Source organism: Cydia pomonella, chromosome 8 (genome assembly GCF_033807575.1).
Source record: "Cydia pomonella isolate Wapato2018A chromosome 8, ilCydPomo1, whole genome shotgun sequence".
In the NCBI taxonomy this organism is placed as follows: Eukaryota; Metazoa; Arthropoda; class Insecta; order Lepidoptera; family Tortricidae; genus Cydia; species Cydia pomonella.
The window spans coordinates 4191762-4216867 of NC_084710.1; the positions used below are offsets into that span (position 1 = coordinate 4191762).

The following is a 25106-nucleotide window of genomic DNA, read 5'->3' on the forward strand; positions in this document are numbered from 1 at the left end:
AGGATAGGCTCTGAGAGGGCACTCCTGTACCACGTGTTGGACAGTTTGAGATTCAGCGCCACAATCGCATCTGGGCGAGTCGATCCATCCACAAAGATGTTTAAAATGTGCGGTACGGCCGAACCCTGTCCGCAATCTGTTAAGCTTGCACCATTCATGTCGCGGGAGGCTGAACCCCTTCACTTTCACGCCGGGTGAGATTAGGCTACTAAGAGATCGGGCTGTCTTTGACTGCCAGTCAGAAGTCCATTTTTCTTTAAGACTGAGTCCGGATTCTATTAGGGCCTTAGCCAGCTTACAAGGTGGGTGACGTGATTTGAGTCGATGGTGATAACTGGGGTTAAGGAACTCTTGGCGCCTGGGGAGGTCCACTCTTGCTATAAGTTTCTGGGTTTCCCTTAAAAGTGCCTCTTCCCTTCTCAGTCTGGGAGGTGCAATGTTACATAGGACCGGGAGCCAGTAAGTTGGTGTGGGAAGGATGGTGCCTGAGATGCATCTCATCGACTTATTGAGTTCCACATCGACTCGGTCCGTATGCACACTTTCCAGCCACACCGGTGAGCAGTAATCAGCAGTAGAGTAAACAAGGGCCAGGGCTGAGGTGCGCAGGCAGTCTGCGTTTGCTCCCCACGAAGTACCAGCAAGTGAATGAATTCAAATTATATGATAGTACGTATTATTCAAAAGGAAATAAAATTTGCATACATTGCTGAATGCCATACTACTAATTCAATTGATAAATGCATAAAAAATCGCATGCGATTTGTTGCAATATGAGTAGAGCCCTATGCCCAACTTTGGAACTGTTTGAGTTATTGTTCGTGCACAGTGATTAGGATTGTTAAAGATGACATGTTAATGTCACTCTTATTCGTCAACATTCACTATCACCTACTTGTTTTAATATTTTGGGAATAAACTTGTAGGAATAGAAACTTGTGATTCGAAAACTGCAATGGTATAATTATTATTTACATTATACTTAAAGATACATTCTCAAAGTTCAATCAAGACAGTTTTAGTTTTGATACTTTACTATGGAGTCTTCATCGATTGTTAGTTTCAACAATGATTCTACATTCCAGTCGACGTTGAAAGCAGAATATAACAACGTCAGTGTCCACGAACTAGCCCTACACGCGATGAGAGATCGATGTCTGCTGTTGCAGCGGAGAATAAACACATTGGAAACTGATAACATGAAGTTGAAACTGGAAACCACAAAAACTAAACAAGGATCACAGTACATACCTTTACAAGAAGATGAGAGATATCAGCTGCAACAAAAGATTGCTGAACTAAAGAAACAAAAGTCACAACTCATGCATCATGTTTTTATGGTATCATGTGAAAACAAAACCTTATGGAACAAAATTGCCTGTATAAAAGGTCCTGAAAAACTACCTACTGAACAAGCTAAACATCCTTTAATCCGAACGAACACATACATCCATAGCACTCCAAAAACAAGTTCAAACTATCAGGAAAAGTTTTCCGAGTCAAGTTTAGAAGAGATTTCTCTAAAAGTAATAAACAGTTATATTCAAGAGAAGTCACAGTTGGTAGAACAGTACGAGCAAATGAGTGAGTTACAAGATGCAGATGACGAAATGTTGAATGTAGATTCTATAGGCTTCACTTACATTGAAGAACCGGCAACGGATTCTTTGAAAGAGATCCGGAGCCAGACGGAGAAGCTGCAGCAGTTGAAGAAAGAAATGGCTCAGCAGGAGAAAGACCTTAAATTAGCTATATCAAGGGTAGAAAGTGTATTGAAGTGTAAGTAAATTTAGACATCTAAGTGTTCATCACGCAAAATCAATTAACTGATTAACATTAACACATTCATTGCCAAAAAACGCTAGGTGTATTAATTTTGTATTGGAAATGGAGTTAGCACTGAAAGTGTATTTTACACTGCAGGCAACAGTAGCTAAGTGTTATATTGTGCTGATTGCTGACAGTTACAGTTATTATCATGCGAACGGCTGAGGAGTGGAATTAAGACTTAGAGGATCTATGTTCATTTGTATCACAGCTAATTTGTATCACAACACATTATAATTAGCAAAAATTTTGTAAAATAAGATGTTTAACATTTTAATGTGTTAAAGGTTCGGCCAGTAGGGTTTTAAAAATCATAGCACTTTTTTAGACCATGACACAGTTGCCAAAAATATATATGAATAGCAATCTTGAGGCCTTTCTCTAATAACTTCATTGATTTGAATCCTGGGCTATGACCATGAAAATCGAAGTTTGTCATTTGCCGGCATTTTTCTCTGTCACTCTAATTACATCTTAGTGAGAGTAAAAAAGAAAGATCCCTACAAATTGCGAGTTTCTGTTTTCGCGGAAGGCCCCCTGATTAAATAACTTTCGATTCTTGATCAAACTCATTGATAATATGTACAAAAAATAACAGATCAAAACAATGATATCAACTATCCTGGGCACGCACGGCCATCTCGCTCAGCGAGAGTGAAAGAACCTGAAAAACACCTTAATAATAGGTCGTACATAAAGGAGAATTCTAAACTATCCATATGGTTGCAACAGCTTACTAGTATCCTTTGCTTAGTATTTGATCACTTCATTCAACTTCTTTTTTATGTGCTCAGTATTATGAAACCAAGAGGCTCTTCTGACTGAAGATATCTTTAATTTTTATTTGTTTTATTTCAGATGGATACAAATGCCCAACATGCATTGCAAATAGTACAAAAATAACAACATCTGAGAATAAAGAAATAGAGACCAGCGACAGTCTAGCCAACTGGGCCACGCCCGTTGACTCCAGCACTTATAATGACACTTTCAATGATTTAAACACTTCGGCATTCAAGAAGAACCCAGAGCAAGACTCAAAAGACTCTTTGTCACCTACAACTGATAGAATTTGCCCTATGTGTGGAGAAGCATTCCAAAAAGATGTTGCTTTTAATGAATTTCAAGCTCATGTGGAATCCCATTTTACTGGGGATATAGAGCCAGATTCTATTATTGATGATTTTGATAATATTCCTAATTCATTTGATAATGTAATATAATTTTTGGTTAATTAATTTTAGACACCTATGAAGCCTTTGCCAAGCAATGTAATGTAAATTGAAGTAATGTAATATTTTAAGGTAATTTTTAAATGCAACAGTGGCAAGTTAATAATAAATGTACCTGGAAAATAATGATTTAGATCAGGTGTCACCAAATGGCGGACCGGGATCTGGACTTATTTAATAAACTCAAGCAGAAACAGACCGCAACTAACATTTTATTTTAAGAACGTGGCCCCTGATTTAGATTGTGTTGTCAGTAATATTTCAAGTCTCGTAAGGTTTGTTTGTTGCTAGGACGCTTATAATATCCTAGTTTCTGGTCGTGACTTCGTCTGCATGGGATGACGATGAATAATTAAAACTATCCTATGACCTTCCGCGGGCCCCAAACAATCACCATATGAAATCTCATCTAAATTGCAATTAAGCAAAGTGGTAACAAAGAGATTACTTTCACATTTATAGGTAATATTAATGACCCGCGCCGGCTTTGCACAGGTTACACAAAAACCTTAACAAACTATACACCTAAATCTTCCTCAAGTATCACTCTATTCATAGGTGGAAACCGCATAAAAATCCGTTTAGTAGTTTTTGAGTTTATCGCGAACATACATACAGACAGACGCGGCAGAGGTCTTTTAAGTTGTACAGGTGTAGTATTGATATTTCTGAAAATGCACTATTGATCAAGTACAAATTTCTAAGTGAGTTCATTAGATGGCGTGTTATAATGCTGAAAAAGTTGAGCAGTCACAGTAAGATTTCAAAAAATTCAAGGGATTATTTATTATAATCCTAAATAAAAATGTGTACTTTATTTGCCCTTTAGTCTTCTCAGTACACAATTATTTACTTGCTTCTTGTGCTACTGAATGAAATTAAGTGTTTTAGTATAATTATTTATTTAATAAAATTCTACAAACTATATTTATGTATTTTTTAAGCTAAATCTGTAGGCTTAACATCAGTTGAGTTTGAGGGCTGTTGTGTTGATTTTTGCAGTAGATTCTTGCTAAACCATTGAGGTCTTTCCTTCTTCATTTCTATCACTCTTTTGCCATTCCAAAACTCCTTAGCCTGAAAAGAATTCAGAATTTATGGCTTTAAAATTTTTGTAACTTTTACAACAATTAGCAATGTATTACAAATTTTGAGGATATCATCTACATTAAAAGTCAGGACTGACTTAATGTCACTAACATTCATATGTGTCTGAAAAGTCCTCATAATGCTTTCTTTCGTAAAAAAGCAACTGGTAAATTAATAAAAGATCATTCACACATAAGTTCAGAGGAACTCATTTGTATGAGCTTGAACTGGATGTCAAAATACTAGAGTCAGGACACCTACCTACCAGCCAACCTAACTCGATTTTGGTAGCACAGATTATGCAAGTGTTATTTTGAATGTCAAAGTTAGCTTGGCCTAACTACTATGGTATATGGTATGGTGTATTAAGGTGGACCAAAAATAACTTTATGAGGTAAAGCATAAGCAAAAGCATATCTATGTATATCAACATTCCTCTTCCAACAGTGAAGTTTGGACCAATTATAATTTTAATAGGACAAGTTTTGAATTAGTACTAACTCAAAGAGGTGTCCCATTGATCCTCTAACCCTTTCACTACCAAAGGTGGTCACAAATGCCCATGGTTACTATTTAAAATTAACCTTGATTCATTTCAATAAAATGTATAATGGTGCCTCATATATAATAGGTACTCTTTCAATCCTAATAGGAGAAAAGTGTCCCATAAGTTTCATTTCCACTACGTTAACATTTTTCATAGAGTTTGTTTGACAGTAACAGAATGGTACCATCACCCACACTGTTAACTGTCCATCGGTGGACCTTATTACGAAAGGCATAAGGTCCACCAATAGACAGTTATGAGTGTTGCTATTTGTAGAAACAATGTGTGGAAATTTTGAGTAGAAATAACATAAAAAATCCCAAACATATAAAATAATTGTACTGTACAACTTTAATTCAAAATTCAAATTCAAAATTCAAAAATTTATTCTGCAAGTAGGCCTCAAGGGCTCTTTTACAAGTCAATACAACATTTATAGGAACATCATATAGTGACATGAAAAATACATAACAACATTTATAAATAAACAGCCAATACCTGGGTAAACATTACATTATAATAATCTTAAAATAAATAATTAATACATTAGAGATGTATAGTCTCTATGGTTAAAAACACATTAAATCTGGAGATGTAAAAGGTCCCCAATGTCAGAGTACTAATACTAATAAAATTTGGAGGTGTAAAGTCTCTCCAAGTGTCAAAATAAAATTTATACTAAATAAATAAACAAATAAACAAATAAATAAATTTAAATAAAATAGTCAAATTTTTAAAATAACTGCACCTTTTCTGGTAGATTCTCTCCTTCATACAACACAACAACGTCTTCTGTGATTGGTCCAACACCAAGCTTCTGTTTAATCTGGTCCTGGATGAGTTTTGTTTCCTCTTGAATTTTTTTGTAGCAGTGCTCTGAAATAACATGTCCAATTAATTATTAGATCAAAGTATCATGATACTAAAAGCTGGGCACCGTTAATCTGTTAATGCATAACTAAAATTGCATATATGAAGGTCCACACCGAGCGAGAATACCCGTAAGGAAATTTCCTGACGCTCAAACCGGCCAGTGTAGATATGCCTCAGCCAGGCGGCGCGCTCAGGCAAGGAAAACGCGCGCGCCTTCTCGGTCGAGGCATGTCTACACTAGCCGGTTTGCGCATGAAGAAATTGCCTCGCGCGTATGGTCGCTCTGTGTGGACCCGCCTAATTGTCAGTTTGGGTTCTGGACAATTGATGGAATTAACGGGTTAGTCGCGAACCCGGTCACGTCTGTTACAAAACCCCATCATGTGAACCCCATGACTTTATGTCTGTCAAATCTCTCCCAAATTGTGACAGAGGACAGGCAGATATGGAACCCTACACTGAGCATGGCCGGACACACTCTTGGCCAGGTTTTTTTAATAACCTGTTAACTTCCAGATTTCAAACTTAATTCATATAAGGAGACCTTTTTTTTTTATACTAAGTCAGTGGTAAACAAGCATGCGGCCCGTCCGATCGTAAGCAGTCTCCGTGGCGTTGCCGACCCCTTTGTTGAGCTCTGGCAAACTTACTCACCAGCAGGAACACAACGCTATGAGTAGGGTCTAGTATTATTTGGCTGCAGTTTTCTGTTAGGTCTGGAATGACATCCGCTGTGCTGTGCCCTAACACACAAAGCGAGATGACATTCACAATGCCCATACCTCTCTTTTGGCCGTAGTTTAAGGATGTACCCGGGTCCAAAAACTATCTACATTATTGCAAGTTTAGCAACAATTACAATAAATACATTTTTAATTATGCGTTAACGGATTAAACAGTGCCCAGCTCTGATACTAAAATAGACTGTTTACCTTTTTTGCTAATTCACAAAGTATTAAAATTTTACTAAGTAGGTAAAGCCTGACCAGTATATATGATCATGTGCCATATTGTACAATTTCATTGGAACTAAATTTTTCATACTAAACTGAACTGTCACCCTATACATGAGAATATCAGCAGCCTCTTGACAATAATCATATATTTTTGATCAGGCTGTATATTAAATCTTAGATCCAATTAAGTTACATTTCAGTGATGAATATTTAAAAAAATATATCTTTATTGGGAAAAAAATAATAACCATATAGTCTACAGTAGCCCCCAATCAACTATTTAACATTTCCCCCAAAGATAAAAGGTTAATCTCAAATTTGATAACAAACCACAAAGTCTGCCAATCTCATGGTGGTGACCACAATCCCGGCACACTTTGATGTTAGTTTGCGGCACCAGCGGCTTCCACACGTAGTCTGGGTTGCCGAACTTCCTCTTAAGTCTCTTCTCCACGGTTCTTCGAAATTTCGGAACAGCCAGTAGAAAGCCGTCTCCGACAATGTCTTTGATTGAAAACTTTTTCGGAGTAGAAGCTCTAGGCTCATGAACGTAAGCCAAAGCAAGCTCTGTAAGAGATTCAGAAGTTTTAGAGTTAAAATAAGTAACAAGTAGCAGAAATCGGGTAATCGAGATGTAGTAGGCCAGCCAAGGAATAACCAACATACCATTTGGTGGGTGACCGAGTGAGGAAATAATACATTTTTCTATATTTCTCAGGATATTGACTACGGTTGAAATACGCGGTAGCATTTCGACTATGATTTATTTTTAATTAAGCAAGTAAAGTATTTCACGTCTAAGGTTAGGTTAAGTATTTGACATTGACATCAACACAATACGGCAACCTAACCACAAAAAAAAAAACCTGAGCCACCTATTCAAGACATTGGTTAAGACGATTAAGATAATGATTAAATCATTGTAAGATTGATTTGCTTGTTTCCTTTTATTTTTTAAAAGTTATTATAATTAAATATAATATAATGTAACGTATGTATTATGATTATATTAAATAATATAAAGTAATCACAAAAATAATTATGTAGAGCTTTATATTAATTTACTTCTTGTATTTAGCTGATACTGGCAACACGACCCAAGATGGCGATTGACAATCAGCTGTAAGTGGGGAGGAAAAGTCGAATGCTCGAGTGTTATGTAGTTCATGTCCTCAAGCCTTTCGTTGCAGTTGTAGCTATGGCGTGTTTAAGCCCGAGTAGGCTCTGTGCTCGTGTTCAAGATAAGTTACTGTGTCAATTCGGACATAAAGTTCGCAGACAAACTGTATTTGTGAAACTGAAACCTCCTGGACCAACTCCCTTGCGGATATTTGGAAAGACCTGTCAGGTTAGAAAAATCTTTTGAACTTTATTTTATTCCCTAGAACCTATTTTTTCTAGGACCGGTCAATAAACCTAGATATTTACTTCAAGCATGCAAGTAACTGTTTCCCCATTTATTATGTCATTTCGCTTGTTCTTGAAGAGGTCCTGTTTACATAACAGCATGCCAGTAACCTCTATGTCAGCTGATTGATCAATGAAAATAAGTCAGGTTTTTTGAATGAGGGTGTAAAAAATAGTAGGCTTAAACGACACAGAAAATTAATTCGTAATAGGTGTATAATTTGTGAGAATTGTGAGGTCAATTAATGGAAATGTGAAAAGTGAAATCTATTCGTGGGTCGACGCAGCGGGCGGTACTGGACAGTGGGTCGCGCTCGCGCCGCGGTTCGGCTCTTGAGTTTGTTCAACGATTTTCACTATATTCATAATCACAACTCTTACTTTCGACAAACAATGCTGATCTTTGAGTTGACTTTAATTTTATAACTTAAATCGTGCTTCGAACCGAGCACGATTTATTAGATCCAATCGAGATAACCGGATTCGTTATTGAGCACTATGCAATTATCATCAAGATAATAAGTATATCTATATACAAGCGCAAGTGATTTAAAATATTTCTTAATTATTACTAAATTGTATTCATAAAAACAGTATTATTGCCGGCGTAACAGTTTGAAAAATCCCTATCCCTATAACTAGGTGGGTTTTTTCCTTGATTTTATAGGATATTAACCCTGTATTTGCAGAAGTAAGACGCGCCGGCGTCGTGCTTTCTCGCGCAGCGTGCGAGCATGCGATACCGACCCGATGCGAACGAAACTTTCTAAGCATTACAAATATTTTTCACATTAATATTTCATTTACTCTTCCATTAGCAATGGAGCTAACCGATTTCTTTATACATAGCGAGGTGTTCCAATTACAAAAATAGTCGTTAAGATCACGAAAAAAATTAGTTAATTGTTGTTTTTAATTGGTTTGTCCTTGCAACAGTTTTGAGGAATTTCGTCAACTCGTAATGGTAAAGGTAGAGAGTCGCCCGCCGTTAGTGAAAGTTGTGTGATGATTCGTTGAATTTTTAATACCTAGCGTGAAAACTGGGTGGGTAAGGCACCTGTCAAAGTAGCTAGCCTTTCTTATTTTTATTTCAATCCATTTGGGGAACATTGACCTTGTTTATCTGTGTTGATTTCGGTCTGTGGGTGTTTCTTTTTCACGTCTTATACAAACCATACTAGTCGATTTGAACCTTAACCACGATTTTACTTATTGAAATTAAAGAGTCGTGTATGCGAAGGTTAAAGGACGGCCAACAATTAAAACAGGTTCACATGTTTACGTTTTCTCTATAGGCACTCATACATCGAATTGTTTCCTTTTCTTCGAACCTAGTGCTAACCTACTAATGGAATACTGGTCGCAAACAACTTTAACCGCAGGACATGACACCGCATCTTATAGGTATGTCGACGTAAAGATATCTCTACAATTTGCCCCTTACTAGTAGTAAGTAGTAAGTTACTACCCTGTCATAAGGCGACGATATAACTGTCGTATATCATGCTCGCTAGCAAATTTTGTCACACTTTCGGTAAGCCGGCATTACCTGTTTTCAAGTACAAGTGAAATTGTTCTTCAGTAGGTACTATGCTAAAATAACCTGGTATCCGTTTGCCAGGCCGATTTCGACCAGTTTTACTCATCATATCATGGATAAGCCAATGTTATTGATTCTATTCTATTCTGATCATTCATAGTTTACTGGATATGTAGATAAGGATTGCTTCTTTTATCTACTCCTTCCATCTTTCTGTGCCATCTTCTTAAATGTTTACTTTTGGAAGAGTGAACACATTGGATCGTTTTCGTCCTTCTCTCTACAGAAAGTTTTCCTATTATTTGACCAATAAATCCCAATGTTTTAACCCTTTTTCAGGCCGCACCAATCTACAAGGTTTTCCCAAAAAATCCAAATATATTCCAATTAGGTAAAATTTGAACCTTAAATCGGAATGCTAAAGTTGAAATTCTAATGGCGCGTATGTGGTCGATAAATCGACAAATGATTAATCACGTTTTTAGATAAAAGTACTGTCAGCTGCAGAAATTGCTCAGCGCGTAACGAGTTCAACAGTTTTCAAAATTACTAGCAGAGCATCTCGCGCGCACTAATTAATATGCACTGCGAGTTACTATTAAAATCAATATTAAATTGAGCTGTTTATATCTTGTTCTTGGTTAAAATCTTGTTAAATTTAATTCAGGACAGCTTCAATTGCAATTATAGGTGAAATGAAAATGGTTCCATTTCATTTGTATTTACGCATCGGTCGAATGCGTTCCGTCGCACGTAACTCAAACGATACTTACTAGAAATGCGGAACATACAACTATTTGTTCGTAGACGTTATTGTATAAGCGTTTGTGGCAACGCTCAACGCGTGTTATTTTCGACATACAACATTTTGCTGTATCCTAAATTACGTACGTGATGACAATACAAAGGTACATTAGGTTTGAAAGCGTGCTGTATGTATTCGTAAAAATCTGTTTTACGCAACTAGTGTCTGAAGCGGGTTAACATTAGCTGTTATTCTTAAAGTGTGTTGTAAAGACGCCTGAAGATATGTAAAGCCCTTTTTTCCTCGTGTCTACAATTAACCTGTCACCCACACGCGCGAAAATTAATATTTTATTACGTTTCATTAAATCGGATTAGGTATTTTTCCAAAGGTTGTGTAAGGAACCCAACAAGACTCTGTGCAAACATTGTAATATTTATTTTATTTTAGTTTATCGCCTTGAAACTCGTGTTAATAATTTCGATATCACGTAAACCAGATCATACCAGACAGACATTCGCGATTGACACTACATCGGATAAAAAATTAGATAACCTTTTAAAATTATGTTACAAAACGTGACCGACTGATCCAACTCAATATTTACCCTAAATTAAAAAAAAAGTGCCACTTGTATCTATAGGGTGAAGTATTATGAAATTATTATAAGCGTTTGTTGAGGTAATTCAATTTAGTAAACAATATTCCGATGCTTCTGCAACTATTGGGTTAAAGGCCAGACCACACCGCGTGCGTAAAGCATCACAACTTCGGCTCCTTGCGCCTTGCTTCCGTTGCGTACTCTTAAATAATACATAGAGCAGTTAACGCAAGCGTTGTACAGTCGCCATCAGACATATCGGAGCGGCCAAAGTGCTCACAAATAACTAAACACGCCTCTATGGTCAACGCGTGACTGTACTAACTGAAAAGTACGTTCACGTATATTTAAAAAAGTTAAAATTACTACGACAATTTCTGTGGGAATGTTCTGTGGTGGGTCTATGGACAGGCTCGTTTCGGTTATATGTGTAAAATCATTTATTGACAAGGGTACTACAGGGACTAAACTAAACCAATAACTAGCTTAAACTTAGCAGTTATTTTAATTTACATTGTTAATGTTAGCTTGAATTACATAATACAATGACCTGTTATCAATAACAGTATGTGATAACCACTCTGAAGTTTAAGTTTTAACATACCAAGGTTTCAGTATACATACGTATACAAAAGCGGCTATAGTTATTAATATTTATAATACCTACTAGTTGATGGAGGGTCGATTTAGTTTTTTCTGCCTACAAACTGTACTGCAGTTTGGCAGATTAGTAGTTTAAGGCTTTTTGTAATCTTTTGATTCAAATAAATCACAAGTGATATCAACTTTCGTTGTCCATAGTTTGATTCTATGTTTAGAATATTGTACTGGTGGATTTTGTCCTCGCTCACTACTTTTCCGATTAAAGCAAAAATTTGCGTAGTCATTACCTAAACCGAAGATGTTTCCATTCATTCCTTTACCACGTCTGTCTAATGGGTCAGCTAATACCATCAGCTGCAGATAAATCCGATTCTCACGCAGAATTGTACTCGGAGTGCGTCAGGTATGTCCTCTGCTCAAGGAACAGCTGCCTGTAACCACTAATATACATATTCTATCGTGGACCATCAGACTTCGCCCTTCTGCTGCAAGCCGTTGGGCAAGCGCGTTTCGGTCGCCACTCGCAAACAATGAACTCATCATCTGTGGAAGCAATATTAATTGCTGTCGTTTGCGCACGTGAGCTGTGTTTGATAAGGGTCCTGGCTTGCTTAGTGTTGTGTAATTTGTCATTTACTTGGCTTGTTCTAAACGCTTACCGATCCAACGCCTTTGAAGAACCAGTTTAAGCGCTAGCGTCTTACGCTTAGTTTTTTAAGGATTTAGAGATTAGTTAAACTGGTGATTGGGTGACGGGCTCTCGGTATGCATTAGGAATACCTGGCCTTGTCTTGACGTGTGCTCAGATTGTCCACTTTTGTATAATACGCAAATAAACGCTAATTACGACGTGGGATTGTAATTTCACGTAAATTAATGATGTCGTAGGTTTTTTTAATGAGTGTACTCTGGGTTTGTTTGGAATAAATAGGCAGTAGATTTGGGTTTGTCCGTGTCCGTCTATAACGTTAATGAACTAGATTACTCACTAATAAATTGATTGTGTCAAGCTAGTGCGTATTTTAAGAAATAAGCTCATCATAGACGGAGCGATAATATACGGATACTGTAAGATACGGCCTTAGGACATATTTTACGTACTATTTGACAGAGTCCACACACGAAGCTGTAAAATATATTTTTATATTTTACGATATCTTATCGCAAGGCATCTTCAGATACCTTGCGATATATAGCTCTGTATACTACGATATATTTTGGTATATTTCGTCTCTCTCACAAATCTCACAATGTAGGTGCTAGACAGACGGCGATATATATTTTGGTATCGTTGGCGTGTGTGGTGCTTAGCGATACTCTAAGATATCTATCGGTATCTTACGGTATATTAATATATCTTATTGCTCCGTCTGTGACGGGCTATAACCTTCACTATCAAAAGTTAAGTGAATGAAGTGTTCAAAATATATATTTAAACACTCTTCTTCTCCTAACAGAAGAGTCTAATAGAAGTCGTGTAACAACACGAAACACTATTTAAAGTTTACCCATTTCTACTTTCTATTATAAATATCGCTATAGAATTCGGAACCACAACTATTTACTATTTCACCAATGCTTTTCAATTTATTTTCGCATCATCTTCATTCAATATTAAGGGCATTCATTCAATAATATAACAAAATAACTAAACGCAAAACGCCTGGTTCGGCCACTCACTGCTTAAAAAAGCGAGCGAATATTAGGCAAAATGTCAGCTTAGTGTCAACACTACGATTAGAATTAGGTAACTTAATGGGAGCATTCCTTAATCAAACTTCAACCGAATAAATACGTATGCCTTTTATTCAGAGCATGACGGGTGCATATTTGGCAACCCGTATAATAGCGGTGCAATGCTCACCGTAGACTCGCAGTATGTGCATTGGGTGCATTATAACATTGCGATGTATCCGTGAAATCGTACAGCCAATGCCAGCTAATAACTGTGCTGCAGTCGGAAGAGAAACTAATACTATTACATTTGTAAAACCATCATCATCATATCAGCCCTTTATCGCCCACTGCTGAGTATAGGCCTCTCTTGTAGTACGCCACGGTCCTGAGCTAATCTCATCCAGAAGTGACCCGCAATCTTCCGATGTCGTCCACCTAACGAGCCAACGGACGCTAGCTTCTTTCATCCGAAAGTGGCCACCATTAAAAAAGCGAGTAAAATAAAAGTATCTATGCGATGTTCTTGACATTGAGATATAATTTTGTTTGATATACAAACTTTGTACAGTCGCCAAATATATCAAAGCAGACGAGGTAAGCACAAAGACCTGAGCAAAGTATCAAGACGATAAAGTACATATTCAAAGATTACTCCGTTAACTTCTGGGTATGGCTAAGTATATTTAAGGAATATGAATGGCATAGTATTTTTTTTCGTAAAAAGTAATTCAACCTAACATTTGAAAACTATGACATGCCAATGACATTTCATATAACGATCGTCCGAGATAGTATTGCATTTAGTAGCAAATGTATAAACTCATACTAAACACTAATCAATATGTAAACAGGCCCTAAGGCAAGTGTGCACGCTCGTAGGGTCCTTATCAGATAAAAATAAATCTTTGATCATCTCCAAAATGGAGTTAACTTGATTACCGGTTCCATTGAGAAAGTTACTTAATTTAAGCACAGGAATGCACCCTTGAAATTAACGAACTTTAAAAAAACTGTACTCATAAAGATAACAACATCGTGTTAATTCAATACAAAGTGTATATATGTTATTGTGTACTTTGTAAGAAAATCTACACGGTTATATTTCATGCTAACCTCGACATTAGACATTGCCCGTCCCTAGGTTATATACATCATTGTCAAAAGTCTTTATTCTTTCTTCAAATTAAGTCACAATTAATAAATTAAGTCACAATTAATAAATTAAGCCACAATTAATAAATTAAGTCAAGATTAATAAATGAAGTCACGATTAATAAATTATATCACGGCCGAGTCCGATTATTGATAATTTATTTAATGTTCAATTTGAACCATTCATTATCAAATTTGGCGTGAACACGTATACGACCTCATTCCTCTCGTTTTGTAATACACCTCATTTATGTTTGAAATGGTTGATTCTAGAATCCGTAAATTATAGTGGTATTGTGGCCTTAGCTGTGTCTGCGTGTTGCCTACATGTTAAGCCTTTGTGACTAATTAGAAGCTATTTTAATCATCTTTAGGCCCGTTGTACACGGTGACTTTTGTACTAATCGCTGCAAAATCTTTAGGGCCTGTTTAAACATTTATTCATACATTTTTTACTTGTGTTCGTAGCAAAGTTATGTACTCGCTCTTTATTTAGTGTGTGTTAGTGCTTAGTGTTTACACTAGTCAATGTTTAAATATGCACTTAAATCAACTGAATGCTGCCCAGCCCATACAATACAATAAATGTCATTGTTTTTATGTTAAAATATGACAGTTCTGAATAAATAACTTTTGTATATCATAATTAATTACAAAAACGTTTTGTAAACACCGAAGATAGGACTGTTTGTTTATGAAAATAAAAACATAAATAAACAATTCACGACTAGGGCACCAAGAATTTCATTTCCAGAGCCATACCCTGAACCGGAATTCCCGATTTTTCCCGGTTCTTATATGATTCTTCTTAAGAAATCGTTTGTGCCGCGTAAAACTGATGGTGAGGGGTACTAGTCGCACACCATTCCAAATTGGCACAGCACGTGTGTGGTGACCGCAAGTTGTCTTATAAGCATCTTGTAGTGGAGCGATCTGTGTATGAAATAAAATTCAGTAAGAGTCAGGATCGTAGGAAGTGGAAATCTGTGATCTCTGCATACCCGACAGCTTACCGGTGCAATGAAAAAAGCGTTATTATTATTACTTTTTAACAGAATACAAAAAAGAGCTATATGCAGTAGTGGTTGTTTTTATGTAGGAAATGCTACAGACGGTTAATAGACAGCTGCGTTCGCCATTAATTTATTATAAAAAATCTAAAGACTATTAATTGTCTTCATTATGAATCATCCGTGTTCAATAAAACATTATAAAGAAAACAATAAACACTTTATGAATTGTTTGGTTTTTATGAAAAACCTAAAAAAACAGTTCTTATCTTTGGTGTTTACAAAACGTTTTTGTAATTAATTATAATATAACGAGTTTCTTTTTTTCACATAAGTGTCACACTTTTATATAAAAAAGTATGACATCTAATACAATAGATGGGCTAGGCAACTCAGTTTCAGACTAACACTTATTCAATTTTGATAGTAAGTAAATCATTATTTCTACATATGAAACTATAGGTCTATTTTTTGTCTATAAGTTTTGATCAAAAATTGTGTATGACTGTTTGTTTCTAAATAAATAGAAAAAAAAAATATATTTTATAAAAACCTATATATGTATGTATATTTTTTATTGTAATTAGAAAAACAAATACTAGAAACATAGTTACATAGAGAATTAAATATAAGGCGAACTTATCCCTATTTGACGACCGGTTTGGCCTAGTGGGTAGTGACCCTGCCTACGAAGCTGATGGTCCCGGGATCAAATTCTGGTAAGGGCATTTATTCGTGTGATGAGCATGGATATTTGTTCCTGAGTCATGGGTGTTTTCTATGTATTTAAGTATTTATACATATTTATATATTATACATATCGTAGTCTAAGTACCCTCAATACAAAGCCTTATTGAGCTTACTGTGGGACTTAGTCAATTTGTGTAATAATTTGTGTAAAATCATATATATATATGGGATCTCTTCCAGTCAACCTTTGAGGAAATGAGACAGATACATATATGATTCAGTTTGATGTATAAGCATATACAAGGTTTAATTTACTATTTTAGCATACATACATACATGTGTCATAGCCATATAAGGATATGCATGTATGTTGTATGTTTGTGCCATATGCATATACAGCGTGTATTTTTGATACTAACACATAATCAAAGGGCAGTTAGTTTAGGCTGTAATTAACACACTTTCATAGGTTTTATAAAATTTGGACGACTTTTATTTTTTCATACAAAATAATTCAGCAAGCAATGTATCACTACTTTGTTTTAACTCAAAACGTCTCATTAATGACGCGACGTCACAACTGTCACAAGTGATCATGATGTAGGAAATACATTGCCGCTCGAAAAAAATGCAAAAATTAATTATGCTCTGGTAGTGAAGACTAAACTAAAAAAAACTTTCAGAATTCTTTATAGCACTAAATCCTACGTCTAGTTTAAGTTTGAGGTTATACATATCAAAAATACACACTGTATATGTCCCACCGTAGAATCAAAACTACTAAGCCTAGCATAGTTTAATGAATGAGGTGTCAAATATACAAGGTGTCAAAATTGTACGCTTGATTGCCCGGGTAACACGTTAGAGTCCGCAGCAAGCTCGGTTCTCCAAAAAACCTAGTCACACTCTCGTTTTAAAACGACTTGCTCTGAAACTTTGTACTTATAGTAGGGTAAGGTATATCTAGGGCTGTAATGAGTGTATGTAGCCTCAGATGCCATAGTTAAAAAAATACAGCGAATTTAAAACATTCATACAAAACTTGTTTTTGCAGTATTTCGTTTGTTTTATAAGCTGGAGCTATATGAACTAATAACAGGGACCATTCTATGTGCAAAGTTTCATTACAATCCAACACGTAGTTTCAAAATGAGATAGAAACTCCGTTTGTATGGGAAGGCGAAATTCGGTGGAGTTTGCTGCGGACTAGAGCTTTCTTAGCTTTTTTTTTACCGACTTTTACAATAGTAAATTATAAACGAATAGTAAAGAAAAGCAGGGTTTTTTTTAACTTCTATTTTTTATATCTCTACTTCATGTATATTGGCACTAATCGTTCAATGTAGTAAGTTCCTAGTTTCCTTACCCGATTTGCGATTTAGAGTTTCCAAAACATCCCGCTTGGTGCGCTGTTTCTAAATCCCATACAAAATGAGACTTGGCAAACGCGTACGTCACGTCAGACTATCGAATAAATGTACACTAAGGGTTCCTGCTACCCGAAGGTTGTAACTGTATTTCACTTTTTGTGTATTTTTAACTATAACATACATTACACAATAAAGAATATTCACTTAGTTTTTATCATAAATATTAAATAGCTTTGCAAAACTTTTGGACATGTAAGGCATTTATAAATACTAATTTTAAGTAGTACGTGATCGCCATAACGGGACGCGGACGCGGACACGCAACGAAGATGAGTTTCACTTTCTTAAACAGGATATTTTTTATCTCAACAACTTCTTTTTATGGAACACTTTTGCAGCATGCTAATTCGATGACACATCGAGCATGTATTTTTGTTTTAATTTATATTTGATGACTAATATTTTATTCCAAATATTTTACATGTGTAATTCAAAGAATTTGTCGTTTTAGATAGATTGGAGGCTAACGCCGCAGAAAATCGAAAATATGCCAGTAATAAATGTAGGCCATCCCATTGTAATATTTTTTACAGTTCATATGGTGCTACTTTACCGCCCTAGTGCGGTAATGAGCACAATACGTGCCTGTGTCGAAAAAGTAACGAGCCATATGTACTGTAGAACGTTGTACAATACACGTGTGAAGAGGCAATTCGCAACTTGTGTCGATTTAAAATACTCCCTTCGGTGTTGTTTTAATTTATCGCCACTCTTTGCGAACTTCCTTCTTTTCGCACTTGTATCGTAATATACTATTACAGCACACAGCTCTATTGATAGCTATTAATGTTCAAATTGAAACAAATATTACTTCCCATCCGTAAAAACCACAAGAAGTTCAAGAGCTCACATATAAACAGGTACAGTCAAGTGTAAAAATATGGGTTGCACACACAAGTTGCTCAAAAATATGTCCCACAGCTTATCTCTTATGTCGGCGAATTAAAAGCTATGGGAGATATTTTTGAGTGAGTTGCGTGGACCCATAGTTTTGCACTGTACGTTGGGCTACTGCATTCCGTGTACAGTAAGCTGCAGAGATAACTGATCGCCCCTGCACATTCGACCTTTGCTCATCATCTACATTCATATCTCGTGCATTATTGGAGTGAAAAGATTTAAATTTTTCTAAGTTTGTGTAATCCCTTTGATATCTAGGCCCACCGGCATACACAATCGTTTATGGTAAATGAAATTTTTGAATGGCGTTTGTTTATACGAGTATACGATTGTCATCTTAACTATACGGCTGATATGATCCTCGTATATCTTATTGTTTGGATCGCTTGCGCTAAGCAATGCTTATACATGGCGTTTAGCCCGTCGCACGCGCGGGAGTCGCAATTATCCGCATTCGGGTCGAAGACGCGGGTCACGGATCAAGGCCGGCGGTTACACGCGCGTGACACCGAGTGATGACAGGTGCAGTACTGTGGCACGGTTGTGACGGTTGACCTACGACATTCTTGTGTCAGAAGATCGCAGCTGCGCTCGCAAGTGTGTGGGCCCAAAATTTGGCGACTGGTGGAATTTGGCATGCTGAGAGGCCTGATAGCAAACTATTGAGATATTTATGTTGTTTCCTAACCTAATGGTTTCCGCAACCCGATGACTAGCGCATATTTTGCGTAAATGACGAATTTTGTGAGTCAACTTTGCTAAGCGTTGAATTTAGCGACCTAAATGCTTGTCGAGGACACATACGCACAGTTGACATTATTGTATGGCAATTGATCCTAGTTTGAGATTTTTTTTTTACCTTTTTACACACTTTATATATTTATTTTTTACCTTTTTTTTTATACTACGTCGGTGGCAAACAAGCATACGGCCTGCCTGATGGTAAGCAGTCTCCGTAGCCTATGTACACCTGCAACTCCAGAGGAGTTACATGCGCGTTGCCGACCCTAACCCCACCCCCCTCGTTGAGCTCTGGCACCTTACACACCGGCAGGAACACAACACTATGAGTAGGGTCAAGTGTTATTTGGCTGCGGTTTTCTGTAAGGTGGAGGTACTTCCCCAGTTGGGCTCTGCTCTAGATCTGGAATGACATCTGCTGTGCTGTGCCCTACCACACAAGGCGAGATGACATTCACATTGCCCATACCTCTCTTTTGGACGTAGTTTAAGGACATACCCGGGTCCATACCTGAAGCTGCGATGTTATTTAGATACTTAATAGTTTGCAAGTTGAGATAAATTCGTTCTTGTACCTTGCATACTATAGTGAATTTATTCATAAAGATAAACAAAAGCCCCGTCGAGTATATATTCTTAAATACAACAGTAGGGCTAAGATGGTCGGTTCTTTATCATTTGTCACCATGCCTGTCACGTTCTAACAAGTATGTAAGTGCGAAAGTGACGGGCATAGTGACAAGCGATAAAAATGGAACCATGCTGACACTGCTGCTAACTTGTCTTCTAGATATTGCAGCCGGTTGCATTATAATTGCTATGATTATTTATACTTACTAATAAAATAATTGAACTACTGTAATTATTATTTAATTTTTTTATATTTAGCTCTAATTAGATCAATTCATAATTTAAATATTTACCGATAATGATGAAATGCCGGTAAATACAACAGATTACATATTTAAAAACGTATTAACATGAATTATGTTTAATTTGGAAGATTTTCTTGGAAGAATTTCCTGATGCAGAGGCTGTCTATCGCGATTCAGCGTGGCAACGCGGCGAGCGTGATGGGCACCTTTGCGTCTGGGAGGGCTCGGGACGGGTTGTTTGATTAATTTTTTGTATTTGTGTCTTTCTTTAAAAAAAAAAAAAAAAAATTTGGAAGATCTAATTAATTATCAATGTGTAATAAATAAATTATGTAAACGTACGTTGAAATTATCATCTATCATTCTAATATTATTTTGTTGCTTTTCCTCACAAATTCGCGCTCTAAAGCGCTTTACGAATACTTATGAACAATTTAATGTAAACCATTATTATACCCACAGATAATATATTCGAAAATCCAGTGAATTGTAACCCAAGAATAAAAAAAGTACACAGGCGCCTGTAAAACCTGATCTGTACCCCTAGTGTAAATTTTATCGACATCATAACGTTACGAACGCGTTTGCGTTAAGTCTCATTTTGTATAGGATTTTGAGTTTCCAAAACGTCCCGCTTGGCGCGCTCTTTCTAAATCCAATACAAAATGAGACTAAACGCAAACGCGTACGTCACGTTTCAAAATCGAATTTATTTACACTAGGGGTACTGATGTTAATAAAAACCGATAAAATAAAACTGTCATTTATTATAAAGTTGTTGCTTTTTGGCTCATTTTTCAGGGCAAAAACGATAAAACATAAAGTACTGAGAGAAATAACCCATTTGTCCCCTTGTCACAGATATGATCTTTACATCATGATGCATGATAGTCGAGATATTACGGTTCTTATTGCTTTACTTAAGCCTTTTGTTTACTTATTACAAAGTTCAAGTACGTTCGAGTAAGTACGATGCACCGCAAGAACTGGGACTTACCCGCTTGCAATAGCTTGATTACAATATTGTCTTCCATAATATGGGATTACACATGACTTGTTCAAATATTTTGTGAATACTGTTTTACATTTGAATTTGCGATTCTTATTAAGGGTTTCCACGGAAATTCATCCTTGTTTTAATGCGATGTATCTTTTATTTCATATTTCCATTGTTTTTCTCCTTCCGCTAACTTATTTTGTTTAGGGAATCGAAATTTGTCGTGACCCTTAAGTACCTTTTTCTGATACGTCAGATGGGCCAGAAAGTGACGGGTACGTGACGCTATTCTTTTATAATACGTTTCATAACTTAACTTTATACTCAACAGTATATAATACAGATTTCCGCAGGTAGCTGCCATACGTCACGTCCCCGGCAAAGAAGGTAGACCTTTTTGTGGAATGCCCCAGATGCGTATCCTGCAGCGCTCTATATCACTGCGTAGACACGTGCGTGCATACGCCGATGATAATGTATGGAATTATATGTGAGATGGCACATCGCTGGCGTTGCGTGTGCACTGTGCGTACCTGGGATGCAGTCTTATACGAAGCAAAGGCAATAGGCATCGCATGCAGTGTTACATACGCATCCAAGTATGACATGCTTCACCTTACTATGCTGCTCCAATTCGACCTTGCATGTTTAGAAACAATTTACTCTGAGATAATGTTAAACTGATATTGACCCTTTTCGACCCAGATATAGTATAAATGCGTACACTTAGGAACGCCCATGATCCTCACGCAACGCCGATGTTTGGTGTCGTTCAACCAATACTAATATTACTAATTTGCCTGTCAGTAAGGCATAGAGTAAAGGTGCTATTAGATATCGTGTTCATTGACAAAGCTTAAGTAGTGCCTTTTACCTGAGAACGTTATGTTAGTGTCTCTTTGAAACGAAGCACTTGAAATTGTTATTTTATAACGTTGACTATTTGTATCACCTTACGAGAATCAACAAAAGTTTGGTCTTGAATTACATATGGTTTTAAGAGGAAAGGGGACGGCCGCTTCTCCATACAAATGTAGTCCTCATTTACCTCTCTCGATATTGACATGGAAAATATTTTTTCTGCCCTCCGGGTAACAATTTTACACGCGGCACGCAATTTCTTACTTTTCCTCCCTTGGGACACAAATAATTATTACATAATTTGATGTATATTAACCATAGCTATGCGTATACGTATGACTTTTTTTGATTTTTTGATTATTGTATAAATTAGGAGCGAAAAACATTTTCATACAAATTTTTAAACGCTCTTATAATTATTAAAAATTCGGGCATAGCTGTGGTTGATATTCAACAAATTGTGTCAAAATATTTTCATTAACGTTATAATCCAGAGAGGAAAATGAGGACTACTTTTGTATGAAAAGGCGATTTCGCACGGGTCCTCCACTTTCCTCTTAAGGACTCAGAAGTTAAGTGTAGGCAGCTCGGGATAAAATAAATGATATTGGGCAATTTTATCTGAAGTTGTACATTACACCCTTTTTCTGATTTGGGATTTTTAACAGAAAAAAATGCTCAAAAATTTCCTTACATTTTCGATTATTTTATTCCGTTACCGTCATAAAATGTCTCTGAAAAATGGTAACAAATGGAAATAAAAATCTTGAGACTCTGTTTTTTCCTAATAGTATTGAAATAGTTCGAGAGTCTGAGTAGAAACAACATAAAATTTTACATAAAGAAGTGTAGTTTTACAACTTTCAATAAAATGACCCTATCATTTTATTTTATGAAAGGCATTATTAGAATTCTTGTTAATTACAAAATATTGTTTTATGAGCGCATACGATTAGCGACATTAAATATAACGATAATGATGTTAAATGATAGTTTGTGATATTATAATAGTAATGCGCGTATTACGCAAGTATGAAATTTCATATTGATGCCTCGAAATTGTAAGTAGCACAGAGCACCACAAAATGGTTTCACATTATCGTGTGTATTATAATAATGTATAGTAAACACTTCAGGTTGATATTATTGGTTATTAAAAATATCGTGAGAAACCCTGCTTACCTACATCTGTGAAGAAAAAGTGGCTGTGACATAATCGGACAGACAGACGGACATGACGAATCTATAAGGGTTCCGTTTTTTGTCATTTGACTACGGAACCCTAAAAAGTTGCGTGTGCATTTACCGACCCGATTATTGATAATAACAAGGTAATATTAGTAATTACAATTAGTAATATTAATAACAAGGCAACTAGATTATAACTCCAAATAGACCTCCATATGTCCTTTGCTCACCAGTTTTATGGAGTGAGGATGATGAAATAGAAAAAAAAAACTGGCTCTATACCGTATAAGCTGTTACTGTGTTCAGTCAGCATTAAAAGTAGCGGATCAAATAACGCTTCATAAGTATCTACCATTCTGTAACAGCTTAACAAAAAGTGATGTCTTTAATATAGAACAAATAAAACTGTAAAATATATACTTTTGAACGCGAATTTTAGAAATTTATCAGTTTTTGGAATAGTTATCCGGAATATCAGATACTTTTGGAGCTGACTGTTCAAATTGAAAGTATACGCCCTCAGCGCGTTGATGTCTTTTCCTAGCGCGACAATTCCGTATCCCTAACTCAGGCGCATGGCACAATGCATTGCACATTGCACGGGCATAGCATTGTCGTGCTCAAAAATCAGAGCAACTTGCGAATCGGATGCAGTGTACCATGCGCCTTACTTTAAAATTACCTTTTAATGGATAACTTCATTTAAATATTTACTTTATAGAACTTTATTGGATAACTAGCAACTGTCTGCGTAGACATGTACTCGTCTATGGTACTTCCATAAGTAACTTGCCCAGTATTAGGAGATGATATTTTAGTTAGAGTCGGTTTAACGGTCCGATTCGAACCTTAAGATATATTATACGTTAAATATTAGGTCTAGATACGATATGGATGATGGATGTCAGTGTCAAAACTGACGTTTTTGTTTGAAGAAACGTCACTTATGACACTGACATATCCGATCTATATCGTATCTAGACTTAATATTTGACATATCTTAAAGTTCGAATCGGGTCGTAAGTCTAATCTAACTTTGCGCCGGCTTGCTCAGAACAAAGGAGGGAGTATCATTATAAACGTTATATTTCCATAGAAATTTGACAGCAATTAAAATACCTAAATTTAAAAAATCATACTTCAACCCAGGTTAGTTATACAATGTGGAAAAAAATATGAGCCCAGGAAGGAAAGTGCCTTAAAACCTTAAGTTAGCTCATTTTACTTAAAGGAAACATTCTAAAAAAAAACGAAGTAGTAAAATGACTTATACATTTTTTCCACCCTTACATGTAACTACGTATACTACTTCTAGGTATAAACTATGTATGCCACAGTGAATTCAAATCCGTTTAGCCATGTCTTTGCGGCTACTGACTTCTAACATACAGCTACACCTCTGTTACCCCTAGTTTGTGGCCTGTACATGCCTTAGATTTCACACTTGTCATAATTTGTCCACTCGCAACGTGCCTACATAAAACATACAATTTTACTCCCAAGAATTTGCCAAGCCCATACAAAATTATATCTAAATCGTGAGAATTCCACACATTCTTAAGCGCCCCCCGCTGCCCGCACCCCACCCCACAGCTCGTATAATCGTACATCTTAAGATTACAGTCCGACCTCCGCCACGCTCAGTACACATTTAGGCAAGCTTAACTCAGATCTATGGTGCTAATTATTTTGTGGCCTTATCATAGGCTACAGACTCACAGATAGCACAACTGATAGTTGTATTCTACAGCATGTTATACTCCCAGGCACACCTCTAAAGTGTGGGCAAAAATGCTTTGGTCCGGATGTTCTCCTGATTGTGAGCAGGTCCGATAATTAAATAGATTGTTTGTTGAGTCAATTGTTGTTCTTTTTTAAATGATAGTCATATACATTCAGATGCTCGCGACATCTACAGCTCAAATCCAATAGTTTTAATTCACACGAGTACAGGGTGCCTCGCCAAGATGACAATCGTTTGCGGTAACAAAACGAGTTGTGTCTCTCTATCACTCTTCCAGAACGGCGACGCTGCCAGTTGCGTTTCGTTCGCTACGGAGCGCAAACGATTGGCATGTTGGCTAGGCACCCTGGTGTAATTATGGGCGCGACTGAAATAAGCGGTACAAAATTACATATACAAAATTTGCACGGGAGCGCTTATG

General features: G+C 36.5%; 3 protein-coding genes across 4 annotated transcripts in view; 2 read left to right on the forward strand and 1 right to left on the reverse strand.

The window, feature by feature from the left end:
* Positions 1 to 822: 822 nt before the first annotated feature.
* On the forward strand, positions 823 to 3984 carry LOC133520401 (protein spindle-F). Of its 2 annotated transcripts, XM_061854793.1 has the most exons (3): positions 823 to 958; positions 1086 to 1779; positions 2686 to 3984. In XM_061854793.1, exons 1-3 carry the CDS (start codon positions 956 to 958, stop codon positions 3048 to 3050), a joined length of 1062 nt encoding a protein of 353 aa, XP_061710777.1. In that variant the 5' UTR covers positions 823 to 955; the 3' UTR covers positions 3051 to 3984. The 2 variants fall into 2 exon arrangements, with proteins under 2 accessions (XP_061710777.1, XP_061710776.1); XM_061854792.1 differs by having other exon boundaries at positions 846 to 1779.
* LOC133520402 (large ribosomal subunit protein bL32m) lies at positions 3945 to 7369 on the reverse strand. The gene is made up of 4 exons (XM_061854794.1): positions 7191 to 7369; positions 6855 to 7091; positions 5444 to 5571; positions 3945 to 4136 (listed from the first exon to the last, which is right to left on the reverse strand). The coding sequence occupies exons 1-4, from the start codon at positions 7273 to 7275 to the stop codon at positions 3999 to 4001; spliced, it is 588 nt and encodes a 195-aa protein (XP_061710778.1). The 5' UTR covers positions 7276 to 7369; the 3' UTR covers positions 3945 to 3998.
* A 269-nt stretch (positions 7370 to 7638) lies between these two features.
* LOC133520400 (all trans-polyprenyl-diphosphate synthase PDSS1) overlaps positions 7639 to 25106 on the forward strand; it is an 87390-nt gene continuing 69922 nt past the window's right edge. Inside the window, exon 1 of the mRNA XM_061854791.1 lies at positions 7639 to 7872. Within this exon, the coding sequence (XP_061710775.1) occupies positions 7669 to 7872 (204 nt within the window). The 5' untranslated portion in view covers positions 7639 to 7668. The remainder of the gene's footprint in view (positions 7873 to 25106) is intronic.

What these genes read in the sequence shown, in the direction of transcription:
- LOC133520401 (XM_061854792.1), top strand. Translation starts at nt 1,038, where the DNA reads ATGGAGTCTTCATCGATTGTTAGTTTCAACAATGATTCTACATTCCAG. An exon ending in GGTAGAAAGTGTATTGAAGT is followed by an intron (nt 1,780 to 2,685) that starts GTAAGTAAATTT and finishes GTTTTATTTCAG; the next exon opens with ATGGATACAAATGCCCAACA.
- LOC133520402 (XM_061854794.1), bottom strand. Translation starts at nt 7,275, where the DNA reads ATGCTACCGCGTATTTCAACCGTAGTCAATATCCTGAGAAATATAGAA. An exon ending in ACTCGGTCACCCACCAAATG is followed by an intron (nt 7,092 to 7,190) that starts GTATGTTGGTTA and finishes AATCTCTTACAG; the next exon opens with AGCTTGCTTTGGCTTACGTT. An exon ending in GAGAGAATCTACCAGAAAAG is followed by an intron (nt 4,137 to 5,443) that starts GTGCAGTTATTT and finishes AATTCTTTTCAG; the next exon opens with GCTAAGGAGTTTTGGAATGG.